At 41.5% G+C, this 12,667-nt stretch overlaps 1 protein-coding gene across 1 annotated transcript in view; it reads left to right on the top strand.

Annotated features, from left to right (window-relative positions):
* Nucleotides 1-12,667, top strand: part of kazna (kazrin, periplakin interacting protein a) — a 158,930-nt gene extending 146,263 nt beyond the window's left edge. The window contains exons 9-18 of the mRNA XM_070838944.1: nt 23-212; nt 2,010-2,146; nt 2,527-2,650; nt 8,716-8,924; nt 9,135-9,253; nt 9,872-10,103; nt 10,211-10,312; nt 10,977-11,143; nt 11,375-11,516; nt 11,674-12,667. Coding sequence (XP_070695045.1) covers nt 23-212; nt 2,010-2,146; nt 2,527-2,650; nt 8,716-8,924; nt 9,135-9,253; nt 9,872-10,103; nt 10,211-10,312; nt 10,977-11,143; nt 11,375-11,516; nt 11,674-11,832 — 1,581 coding nt within the window. The 3' untranslated portion in view covers nt 11,833-12,667. The remainder of the gene's footprint in view (nt 1-22; nt 213-2,009; nt 2,147-2,526; nt 2,651-8,715; nt 8,925-9,134; nt 9,254-9,871; nt 10,104-10,210; nt 10,313-10,976; nt 11,144-11,374; nt 11,517-11,673) is intronic.

Here is a 12,667-nt window from a genome sequence, read left to right as displayed (position 1 = left end):
TCTGTCTGTCTACCTTCTGAAGGCCAAACAGTCACTAGCCACTCTGACCAAGGATGTGCCCAAGCGACATTCTCTGGCCATGCCCACGGAAGCGGTTGTCAACGGCAACAACCAGGAGTGGGTGATGCAGGCTGACCTTCCCCTGACGGCTGCCATCAGACAGAGTCAGCAGACCCTCTATGTCCACTCGGGGCATCCCTCTGACAGACAAGGTAGGCGTGACACTCCTGCATATGAACTGACTCACACAAGGTTGGTTTTACCATCATTTACCTTGTGCATGCTCATGTGAAGCTGCTTCACACACATTCACGCCTGCCATCTGCTGAGTATGACCACATTGTTGGCCACTGATGACGCTCTGGTCGTGACATTTCATGCGCTTTATGTAGCAGTTTCAGTGAACATATTTTTGGCTTTTCAGCTCCCATTTGTCTATGCTGAACAGGATTGTATGCTCTGTATTAGAGAATGATGGCAGCTGATGATCAGTTGGCTGTTTCTGTCTAGTTAAATGTACAGGCATTTTCACAGAAGTTTAGAATGTATCTTTTGGCCCCTATTTCTAATCTTAAGGCCCCTCACAACATGTTTTCTTTTCGACGCACCCTACCCTCATGGACAAGCTCATGGGTTCACATCTCCCAGCAGAGAAGATACTTGGTTGACCAAACCACTCGCAAATGTATGCATTGGTCTCACTATGACAGTGTTTATTGCAAACTAAATGTTTTGTTGATGCTAAAGCAAACTGCAAAACTACCTTTGTCATACACCATCTGTTCTGTCCATGTATGGAGGGCTTTTTCCACACAGGCCATACCTAAACACGACTGATGGATTGCTTCACCGAGCATAAATGTGCCAATAGAATTATTGCCCCGATTGCCCCGTAGCTCGAACACTTAAGTGAATGTCACAATACTCATGAAGGGTCATAGAATACAGAAACCTAACCAAAAGGAAGCTTTTCGGATCCATCGACTAGATATTTTGTAGCATCCTGGGCTCAATGAGGATATAGATGCATGTTTTCAGTAATTTTTCTCTGTATGGGCTCCCCTTTTCTCCCACGGCTTATGTAAAAGCTTTGGGCACCAATGTAAATGACAAAGACCATGTTGACTTTTTAGTGATTTAGCCACTACAGTCGAGGCTTTTCATTAGTTCTTTCCTCATTGTGATATTTTTGGGCTCCCTGGATGTCTTCTTGATTTGCAACAGAAGGTATAATCAACTTGTGCAGACACAACAGGCAGAAGAGGAAAAACATCATTCAAAGTCACTACTTATGGCTCACCATCAGGCAGACATTAGCAGCTGAAATTCATCCCAAACTACAAGACAAAGCATCAAAGCAGCAATGGTCATTGACTCCCACTTGAAATACAAAACACAGTTAACAGGCAGCTTTCTATTATTATTATTATTATCATTGTTGCTGTTGTTAAAGAAATATTGTTACTATGAAATAAGTCTGGAGATATCCCTCCGAATAGTTCAGCGCCATTCAAATTTCTGGGCCAACTGCACAGAAACTGGATTGCTGGAACCTCCAATCCTAAAAAGAAAGGCCTACACAAATTAGCTTTGTTAGGAGTCCATCTAAATCTTCTTCGAGCTCGTTTTAAAGGGCAGCCACGGGTTCACACAGGCTGCTGACTAATTAAGGACATCTAGAAGGAGAAGCAGACAAAGACAAAAAAAACATTGAAAACGTGTGAACAGTCACGTACCTGCAAATTGCTATACAATTGGTTGTACTGTATGTATCAGTCTCACTGGTACATACACATCCACTTTAACGCTGTGTTTTGCACTGTTGCTTAGCAACTGCAGATGATTGAAAATAATTTCAAGCTTTTGATCACAGACTTTTGAAATAGTTTTATTTAAGGCTGTTGTGGCATTGTTGAGAAGAATCGGATTGTCCCTGAACACTACTTATGGTGCCCAAGCACACCCCAAAGAAAACAAGCGTTTTCTCTTTTCCCTCTCACCCCATTTAGTGGCTGCCGTGCGGGTGAGCCCGTGCCACTCGCGTCAGCCCTCCATCATCTCCGACGCCTCGGCGGTGGAGGGAGACCGGTCATCCACACCCAGCGACATCAACTCACCCCGCCATCGGACTCACTCCCTCTGCAATGTAAGCGCTGCCCACCACCGCACCCTCCCAAGTAATCACCTCCTTTGTAGTAACTGCTGACTGTCCTGCTCCCTGGCCGCTGTCGTTTCCCTCCGCCATCGTTCTGGCTGAATTCATGTTTGCCCCACGCAGTCTGTCGTGTACTCACTCCGCAGCTGTGACTTGAATTTATGTGAAAACCAGTTGTGGATGTTGAATGAGTGCATGTCTGGCAGCATGTCTAGTGTCCCTCTGCATTGTGATCTTTATCTTTCCTGGTCTTTAATAGTCCACACTCTGCACCCCTTCACTGACCTCAGTGCTCTTGCATCTCTCTGCTCTTTTGCCCTTATCTTCATCTTCTTCTTCCCTCCGCTCTCTCTTTCTCTTTCTTCCTTCAGTCCCTAGAAGATCTGGAGGAGGCGAAGCGTAAGAAGAAGAAAGAGAAGATGGGTCTGGGCTCTCTGTCGCGTGTCTTCGCCCGGGGAAAGCAGCGCAAATCCCTCGACCCTGGTTTGTTTGATGGTACTTCAACGCCTGATTATTACATAGAGGAAGATGCAGACTGGTAAAGCACACATATTCGAGCGAACCATCTGGAGAGCCTTTGTGGCAAATATCAGAAGACAGCATTGTGTGTGAGAGGATGGGTGCGTGTTTGATGTCAGTGTGTACAGATATAATAATGCGTGTGCCTGTGCAGTCTCACATGCATGCATACTTATGTGTGTGGGCGTGTGAGACTGTGTGCATGTGTGTGTTGTCCATGGTCAGAGGCCATGTCAGAAGCCGGAGGCGCGCCTTGCTTCGCTGAAGTGTAAACCTTAACGAGCAAATTGCACCTGTATGTATGTACAGTCCTGTAAATAGAGTGGACAGTGTGACACAGCGACCATGTGAATATGTTTTATTGTATCTGCCCTCCAAAAAGGCTGTGTTATTGGATCTTTTAATTGTTCTTTACATTTTGACTTTTTGTTTTCACTCAACTGGAAACTTGAAGGACTGCTGTACTTGTAAATAACAACAGTTGATGTGCACTTTGTGCGTGTAAATGTCTCCTTGTCCTGAATGCCTTTTATTATTTTTGACATGTACTCCCCTCCTCTCACTACCTTTTAACTTAAACTCCTCCCTGTTTATTGTCCTGCTTGGTCCATCCCCTCCTTCCACACTGCCATGATGGGAACAGTTTCCTGTAGGCAACATGCAGACTCCTCAAATCCACCTCTAATTGGGTTGTACAACACATCCCACAACCACCAAGAAAACTGTGCACTCCTTAATGTTTGCTCAAATGAAACTTCAAAGACACTGCTAAGCAAGGAATGAACTTTCTATGCAGAACAGTTTGTTCCTCACCAACATGAAGCCAAACAGGAAATGTAAGAAATGTGTTTTCTATCTGTTAAGATAGAAGAGACATGCCTAAGGTACATGTGTGACACGCATGCACATAGTCCCAGTCCCCTAATGCATGTTAAAAAAATCCCTACTAAACAGAAATGTCTTTCTCTGGGTATGTTGTCAAGGAGGTGATAAACTGTCTGGTGAAAAAAAAAAAAAGAGAGGTCAGTTACTGATTTCATGATGTTTATTCATGATTTCCTCTATTTCAAATGAAGTTTTTCGATTTGTTGTTCAGAAAAAAAATCTGATTAATGTTCGAGAGCTTAACATCCCAAACTAAACATAGAGCATTTTAATCTGCACCTACAAGGCTCTTTATGCAAAATTACATTTGAAATATTAAAGGTCAGCAAAGTCAACAGCGACAAAAAAAAAAAAACATCAGCGCTACACTTTAAATGATTAAATAATTATTCCACTTATTCATGAGTCTTTGTGCCATTTTCTTTCTGTGAGATCTCACAGTAGCTCGTAGCTATCGTTTTATTAATACTTAAAAGGCTGTAGAGTAGAATTATTCTTGGAAAAGTTAGGCTAAAAAAAGAAAGCTATTATGACAAAGTAAGTGATAGTTATACTAACAGTATATATCAGACTGATGGTCGTTCTACCACAAAAAACAGAGCTTCAGTTTAGAGGCCTGAGCACAGAGCAGACATTATATGAACTGTTATAACAATAACGAGTGCCAACTCAGGAGGTTAAAAATCAGATTTAAGCAGGCTAATCAAACTGAAGAAATGCATACCTTCTCCCATGACCCCACAGACGCACCAAAAATTCAGATGCAGAGTTCAGGCCATTGCTGAAAAAAGCAATTAACTTTGTGCCAAAGGTTAATAGCATTTCTTCAAGCAAAAGAATGACTACAGACATTGGATTATTTTCATCCTTTCATTGGATTGAGCCGGAGTCTGCACTGCCACCCCCAGGAAATCTTTTCTCTCCCTGATATTAAACTAACACTGGGTATTTGTCGGTCTCCTCTGAAACACTATAGAGTCACAGATTACATTGGAGCTGTATTTAACCACAGCACTTGTCAAAAGAGCGTACATGTAAGCAGTGAGGGGATTATCATTTAACCCTTAGCTCAGCCTACATTTGGGCCCGCAGATATTGGGTTTAGAGGTAAATCACTGAGGTAATTCAAAGATAAGTCACTATGTATTCAAATGTATGTATAAGAACAACAGCTCAACCAGTTTATTTCATTAAACATTTAATGAAATGTATGAAAATGTAGGCTATTTTAATTTTTTCATTTAACCAACCTTTATGATCCTCTGCTGATGAGGAAAAAAACATATCAAATGAAAAGCATTGTATGATTTTTATGTTTTGAGCCACGGTCTCTTTGTTTTTATTTTTTTATTTTCCACAAATATTTTACTTTTTGTAAATTAGATAGCATTACAGAAATAAAATTAATATTATTATTATTATTATTAAAGAGTTTTATTTAAAGACAAAGATGTAGACCTCAGTGGAGGGCTTCTATTGTGAGGTCCTAAGATGTTTAGAAATGCATAGTAGCGAACTTTTAAAGGCATGGCAACAAAATTACGCTCAAAAGAAATAAATGAGAAAAATAAGACTATTTTAAAATAAAATAAATAACGTTGAATTTCCATGTGGCTGTCCTCTCTTTCCCTGTGTTAATGTTTGTGTGTGTTTGTGTTCATTTGTTGTGGTATGGCTCTAATCCTGATTCGTCCCTTTATGCTGGGGGCGCCGCCATTTTTAACATATGTGTTAGTTTCCCTCAGCCCTGCAAGTCCATCTGTGAGAGGACTGCATCCCAAAAGCTTCCAAATGGCCTCCTTTCCTCTCATTCGAAATTTCACCTCCTCACTCACACTGAAAAGCGTCTCCTCCTCCTCATCCTGTGATATCGAAATTTACAATCAGAAAATAGAGGTGAGGGGAAAGGAAGCCATGTCAGATTGTTGGAACTGAACTCATATGTGTCAGCACATGGTGTCAATAATGTTGTGCTTTGATTTGACCCCTGACCTCTAACACTGAACCCTCTTGTCTGACCTCCATCGGACTCTCAACACAGTGAAGTGACCCAAGAAGTAATCAATCAGACTCAGTGAGACCAAGGTACACCAGTCCCAATTGCTTTAAAAATGAGCTCTGCTGGGTTGCAAGCTGTGTTTGCAGATGCCTTCTAACTCTCAAACAACATCACAAAATGACCTGGTAATTGAGCACTTCTTCAAGTTGAATCTAATTCTGATGTGAACCATACGAAAACGCTGCTACTGTCCATGAATCGGGAGAAAAAGCAAGTGTTTTTTCTTGTTTTTTGACATTACTTCAACAGCATCCTCCAGAATCGAAGTCTCTTCCAGGACCTTTCTATAACGTACTAGTATTAGTTGCACTGCAACACTGCAGATAGACTTTACAGATTCTTACATGTGTCAAATATCTTGACAACAATGACTGATCGAATTTAGCATTTAAAGAAATAGTTTTCCATTTTGGGAAATCTTAATCTTAATAAGAGCTGATACCACTGTCATGTTTGGGAGCTTAATACAAAGCAGCCAGCAGCCAGTTAGCTTAGACTGTACACAGACTGGCTATAGCTTCATATTTATGGTACAGACATGAGAGTGATATCAATTTACTCATCTAGAAAGCAAATAAGCACATTTTACAAGCTGTCGAACTATTCTTCCTTTAGCTAGCATTTAAGTTACACCTAGCAGTTGATTAACTCGGCACAAAGACTGGAAACAGACTGGCTGTAGCTTCATATTTATCATACAAACATGAGGGCGTTGATCTTCTCATATCTCTGCAAGACAGCTAATAACATTCCCAGCATATGGATCCATTCCTTTAATGCACTTTACTCTCTTGCAAGATAGCTAATAAGTATAGTATAGTAGGTGCAGTACTGGCTAGCCATGTTGGGTGCAATAATTTATCTTAAATTATGAATTTATGCCCATCTGGAACCTTGATCCATTCAATTGTACAAGGTTTTTCTATTATTGTAAAATCTGGAAAATGTCCAATTTCTTAAGAAAATGTATCATGTGCATATTGGTACAAAACACCACCCGCTCATCCACCTCCCATCTTGAGTGTGACATCACATCAGAAACACTGCTGTATTGTAGCAGTGACATCCTTTACACCAGCTATTGAAGGGCTTGTTGAAGGATTGATTGCGCAAACAAAACAGTCTCCTGTGTCTTAAGTGAAGTGTACATACTGCCATTCTGTCCATACAAAAAGATTAATGATCCATCGCAGTGTTTACAAAACACCCATGGCCTCAGATAAAGGACACACAACTCTCTGCAGTAACATGACCACCTAGCTAACTGTCTGATGTTCTTCTGAACCACTCCACTCTGAGTGGATTTTAAGAAGACATAAGAGGGTCAGCCCCACAGAAGGACCCAACGTTCAGGTCAGAGAGAGTCCAGTCTCCAACAGTTTGGCCTTCAACTGGATGTCAGAGAGTAAATCCTGCAGTTCTTAATGTGTCATGTCTTTATTAGGACTCTCTCTGGTGTGAAAAACAGGCCGTGTATCTGGATCAGAGTGCAGTGGTGTCCAAAGAGTAGATTTATTCAGCTTAATATGAATTGCTCTCAGAGGGGCACTTCAGTGCACCTTCAGTTTATACATTGCTCTTAGAAGGGCACATAAAAGCATCCAGCTTGAGATGAATTGCTGAAGTTGAGTTTAAATAAAAATCTGTTAATTTGGATGCTGCAATCCCTTTTATGAGTAAACACATGGTGGTACAGTGAGGTCTGCCAACACGGAGGGTTTCCATTCCCTCTCTTTGCTGGAAACAAGGAGACAGAGACACAACCACAGAGAAAAGAAAGAGGAGTCTGTGTGTTTATTTTGGGTCTTTTTTTAAGGTTGGAGGCCGCAGGCGAAATGTTTGATAGATTCAGAGAGAGGGCATCATTGGATCTCACCTCTGTATTTTTCCACTGAAATAACAAAATGATTTAGCGAGTAAACAGTCCAACGAGTAGTACGAAGATTCAGTGGACGTTCTTTATGACTGAACTCTCAGTCTGGATGCTTTTGTCCAAGGCTCATTAGCTTCCCAGGACTCCTTACAGTTTTAGCCTTGACGTACAGTCAGTGGGTGAGCCACAGAGTGCTGCTCTATTCTGAGGACTGCATCAAGAGCAGTCGAATATTTGTGCTGATGTAGAGGTTTTCAGAAACAAAGTATTAAACGAGACAGGTGTCAGGTGACTTTGAGCGATGTCATTTTTGTTATCAAATAGAAAAAGATGAAGTGTTGCTGCAGGCAGCTCTGTTGTCCTCTGTGAAAAAATACTAAGCAGAGAGGTGAGAGTACTCCTCATAAACACACACAAACACACACACATGTATGTATGTTGTGAGCAATAAGAACAATGATCATATGTTCAATATTAATATCAATACATGAAGCTATACTAACAGCTGAGGCCAAAGCTGGTACTAGGTTGCCACCCACTGGTAAAGACAGAAAAGTGCCTTGTTGGCCAATACTTTCCTGGCCAGATTCCTCCAGACTCCTCCAGACATTGAAATCTTGAGAAAAATGTAAACAGGAAAGATTTGGCCCTACTTAATAACATAATATGTAAGCAATCCAAGACCATAGAGAGTAATTTAAAGAGCATTTAAAGGACACATAACAATATTAAGCCACAATTTACCCACAGTACATTAAGATAATGTGAGGCACATTTCATGTGATCATAATGCATCAAAATATAAAACATTTCAGGTTTATTGTTTTCATTAAGCTGTCGCTGTGGGCTAATTTAGACAGATGAGTTATGTTCATTCAACAGCTCAAACAGCTGTCCGTTTAATGGTCTTCTTAAGTGAGTTTGTAAAAGCTGCAACTTTGTTTACAGCATTACTGGCAAAAGCTTGGCTTGCTGTCATGCAGCCAAAAGCTTAGGATGTTGTTAAAAATGTGTTTGCTCTGAAGAAATTACTCACCATCTAGTAACCTTCCCCCACTCGGCGGATTTTATGCTTAATTGATTTTAATGTGTTGCAGCTCGTCAGAATTAACATTTTGTTTTCTCATTGCTCACTATACCCACTACCACCTCTGCCTTCACTCACACCCTCAACTACATCACCCACATGTCCCCCCCCCCTCCTCCCCTCACCCACCCGCCCAGACTCGGACAGCCTCTCCAGCCCCACCCGCCACAGCCTTAGCCTGTCAGATGGGTCGGAGGACCAGCTGGACCGCCTCCAGCAGGTGGAGCTGGCCAGGACGACACCCATGTCCCTGTGGAGGGCGGGCACTGTGCAGGCCTGGCTGGAGGTTGTCATGGCGATGCCCATGTACATCCGCACTTGCTCAGAGAATGTCAAGAGTGGAAAGGTAGGATTAAATAAACTGACATTATGCAGGTAGACTCATTGCATTATGCATCCATCACTGTGCACAATTGCAAATGTGTTTGCTTACCAACCTGTCATATTTCAGTCCGGTATTATGAAACCACCTGGAAGTTTGTTAATGGGACATAACATGTTGGCTGCACGGCTTTTGTTGCAGTGAACTGTACCAGACTACTTTGACATTTTGTAGGTTTTACTTGGGCTAACAGATGAAGACCTGGAGCTGGGTTTAGGTGTCACCAGTTTAATGCATCGCCGGAAACTCCGCCTGGCCATTGAGGATTACAGAGATGCTGAGAACGGTAGAGGGTGAGGAAGGGAAACAAAGGATTCTTTCATAAATTGTACATTATGTGGGATTGTAAGAGGGCCATCTGTTGGTGATTTATAGTAACAACATTTACAAAATGTAGTGTGGGATGATCAAGTCATAATATTGACTGTTGCTCAGTCAAATCACAAAAAACAATCATATTTTCTGAATTACTCCTTCCAGCGTTTAGTTATACAGCTACTGTAGTTTGGGTTTTATGTGCCAGCTGTGTATGTATGAAAATATTCATTTATTGCAACCTGAAAGCATTGTAAAATTACAACCATAGTTTTCCAGACTGTCCTATGTAACAGGGACATTTCTTCATGGAAATATGTGTTATTTTTTTAAATGTAATTTCTTGTAATTGCAAGAAGCAATTTTATTATCGATAAAATGAGTGATTGATAAAAAGGAGCAAGAGCATGTTTTAGCATTTCTAACTAAAAAAGATTAGTAGTTTAGCAGAATTGCTGCTAATTAATTTTTTGTCTCTTGATAGAAATTATTTATTACAATTCATCTTGACAGTAACATGAACATCTGATGCAAATTTGATAGAAATTCATCCAAATCATGACCCTTTAAGAAACTGTTGCACTGTTTGTCTGCAGGCTGTCTAAAGCTGCGGACATGGATCACCACTGGGTGGCCAAGGCCTGGTTAAGCGACGTGGGCTTGCCTCAGTACTCCCAGGCCTTTCACACTCACTTGATAGACGGGCGTATGCTAAACTCTCTGACACGTCGTGACCTTGAACGTCACCTAAACATCAACAAGAAGTTCCATCAGGTCAGCTTGCTGCTGGGCATCGAACTGCTGCACTTACTCAATTTTGACAAGGAGGTGAGCAAGAGTCCACACCATGTCCACAAGTGGAGATGACAGTGAATATACCTGGGTATGCTCTAGTGGCTGTTGAGTAACAGGTGTTTTTTTTAAATGGTTTCCAGGCACTCCAGGCTCGCCGGATACAGTGTGAGCACCAAAACGTGGATCCATTGGTATGGACCTCTCATCGGGTCATCAAATGGATCAAAGATATTGACCTGAAGGTGGGAACAGAGAGAAACAGAATGTACCTTTAAGACTGAACACATGTAAACACTCAGGTTTTATTATCATTATTTTTTTTAAACTCTTGTCTTGAAACAAAAACTGAAGCTGACAAATTTGACAAAAGTTGCCGTGTAGCAACAAAGCAAATATTTTGATTAGATATTAATAAGCAAGACTCACTACTGTATTGAGCAGTTTAAAAACAATATCACGTGGTATTGTGGGTAATTGAGGCTCGTGTGTTTACTTGGCACTCCCTATCTCCACAGGGTGATAGAAGGCCTTTGTTGTTGGACTCCTAAGCTGCTACTAGTTGATTACAAAGCCTTTCGGATTACAGCCTCTATGGTGCAATACGAATATCCCTGGTCAACATTGTCTACTGTCTTGGCATAGGACAACATGTTTCTATTATGAGGCATGGCCACATTCAGCATGTGCAGAGATAAGGCCGCCTGGACTGACATCCTGTTAATATCCTCAGGGAGTGTTAATTTATACCAACAACAAATTCATCAATATGTTCTTTGTCAAGGAGGAAATGTAGCAGAAGGTCCTTTAGCCAGTCTTGGTCACAGTATTATCTGCTATGAGAGAATTTTACATCTGATGTTATGAATGAAAGTCAATCTTCGGCCTTCTTTCCATCCACTGGTGCAGGAGTTTGCTGAAAATCTTCTAAATAGCGGCGTTCATGGTGCTGTCATGGTGCTTGACCCCACTTTTAACACTGATGCCATGGCAACAGCGCTGGGGATCCAGAGCAGCAAGCACATGGTTCGCCGACACCTTGTTGAGGAGATGAAAACCCTGATTGGCCCAGCCAGGTGAGAGGAGACATTCACACAGAGACATTAAGACAGAGTCCACCATACTGTAGTTGCACTTACTGTGGCCTCTGTTAATGTGTAAATAGAGATTAGAGATTCCTCAACCTGAAAGGGACCATCTCTGATAATATAAGCTGTTTCTGTCAGACCAAATGTGTATTATAGTGTCTTTTTAAATGCTATTTGTGACTCTTCTCAACACTCTGCTCCTCTCCATGTTCCCTGTAGGACAGATGCAAAGCAGGACTATGAGCGTCTAGGCCTGGGAACACCACCGACCCTCCTTCGCCAGAACTCTCTAGGCAGACCGCCCAGCTCTACTGGCCGGCACACTGATGACGAAGGTTCTCTGAGAAGGAGGGCTGTCAAGGTGGGAAAAAAGTCACTACACTGGAAAATTCCACGACTTATTTCTCTCAAATTCAGCCTGTGTTTCGATATAAGAATCAATTAGCTTTGGTTACTTTTACTCTGCAAGTAAACGGAGGGAGCCTCGCTTGAGTGTTGTGTTTGTGTTTCTGTCCCAGCCTCCAACAGGGTTCAGCCCCAAAGCACGCAGTGGGCGGGACTTGAGTTGCCACAGCAGCTATGGCTCCCTGCCTCGGGAAGTTCGAGACCAGACTCCCCCCAGAGCCGAAGGCAGCCCGATCCGTGGTTACAACAGCATCGAGGTCACCAATGTGTGAGGTCATTAATGTGACAAACGCCAGACATCTTTGTCACAGCTAAATCTACATCGTGGACATTTGTCTTCCATGTGCACATGACCATGGGGTGGTTATTTTTTCTAAAGATGAGCCTTTACAGGACAGATTGCACTTTTTGAATGGGGCAGGATTCTTTTTTACAAGTTTCCTCGTATAAGAAAATCTTTATAAGACTCAGTTTCAGTGGGCAGTATTTTGATGTTTTTGAGGGCAGTCATTTCCCTTCCCCAACGCCAGAATCAAGTAACGAAGGCCTCAAGCTAAATGATTATTTTTGTATTTCTTTGCGTGTAAATGGTTCTTTGTGAACCAGTATGTGACTTGGCAATTTGTTTCTGATGACCTCTTGCTGTTGACAGACAGTTTGTTTGTCTGAGAAAAATGAGCTAAAAAAAAAAAAAAAAGACTGTTTGTAAAATACAGGGTACTTGATGATAAAATGGAAAAAAGTTTCATATCAATGTAAATTGTTCCTGTTTCATTCAGTTCTGTTTGTGATGCCTTGTCAATGTAGCTGAGGAAAACAGACAAAAAAAAAAGACTTGAACTGAATTTTAAAATCTAGAGTTTACGTTTGATAGTCATTTTTCATCTTGCACATTTACACAGCTGTGTCTAAACAAATGTAGCACCCTCTTCTGATGTTTTATACTGTGTGGTAAACATGGAAAAATATTTGAACTATGCCAACAAAAGATGACTGCAGAGCTGTATGTCCATGGAAGCCTAAGGGCTAAAAGGTGTGAAGATGCATATGCTGTATGTGAAAATGAAGATACGGTTCCTTTTATTGAAATAAAGATGACGTCTCATG

The sequence above is a fragment of the Pempheris klunzingeri genome, chromosome 11 (genome assembly GCF_042242105.1).
Source record: "Pempheris klunzingeri isolate RE-2024b chromosome 11, fPemKlu1.hap1, whole genome shotgun sequence".
Lineage (NCBI taxonomy): Eukaryota > Metazoa > Chordata > Actinopteri > Acropomatiformes > Pempheridae > Pempheris > Pempheris klunzingeri.
Note: the sequence above shows the minus strand (reverse complement) of the source record. Positions and strands in the feature narration are given on the sequence as shown.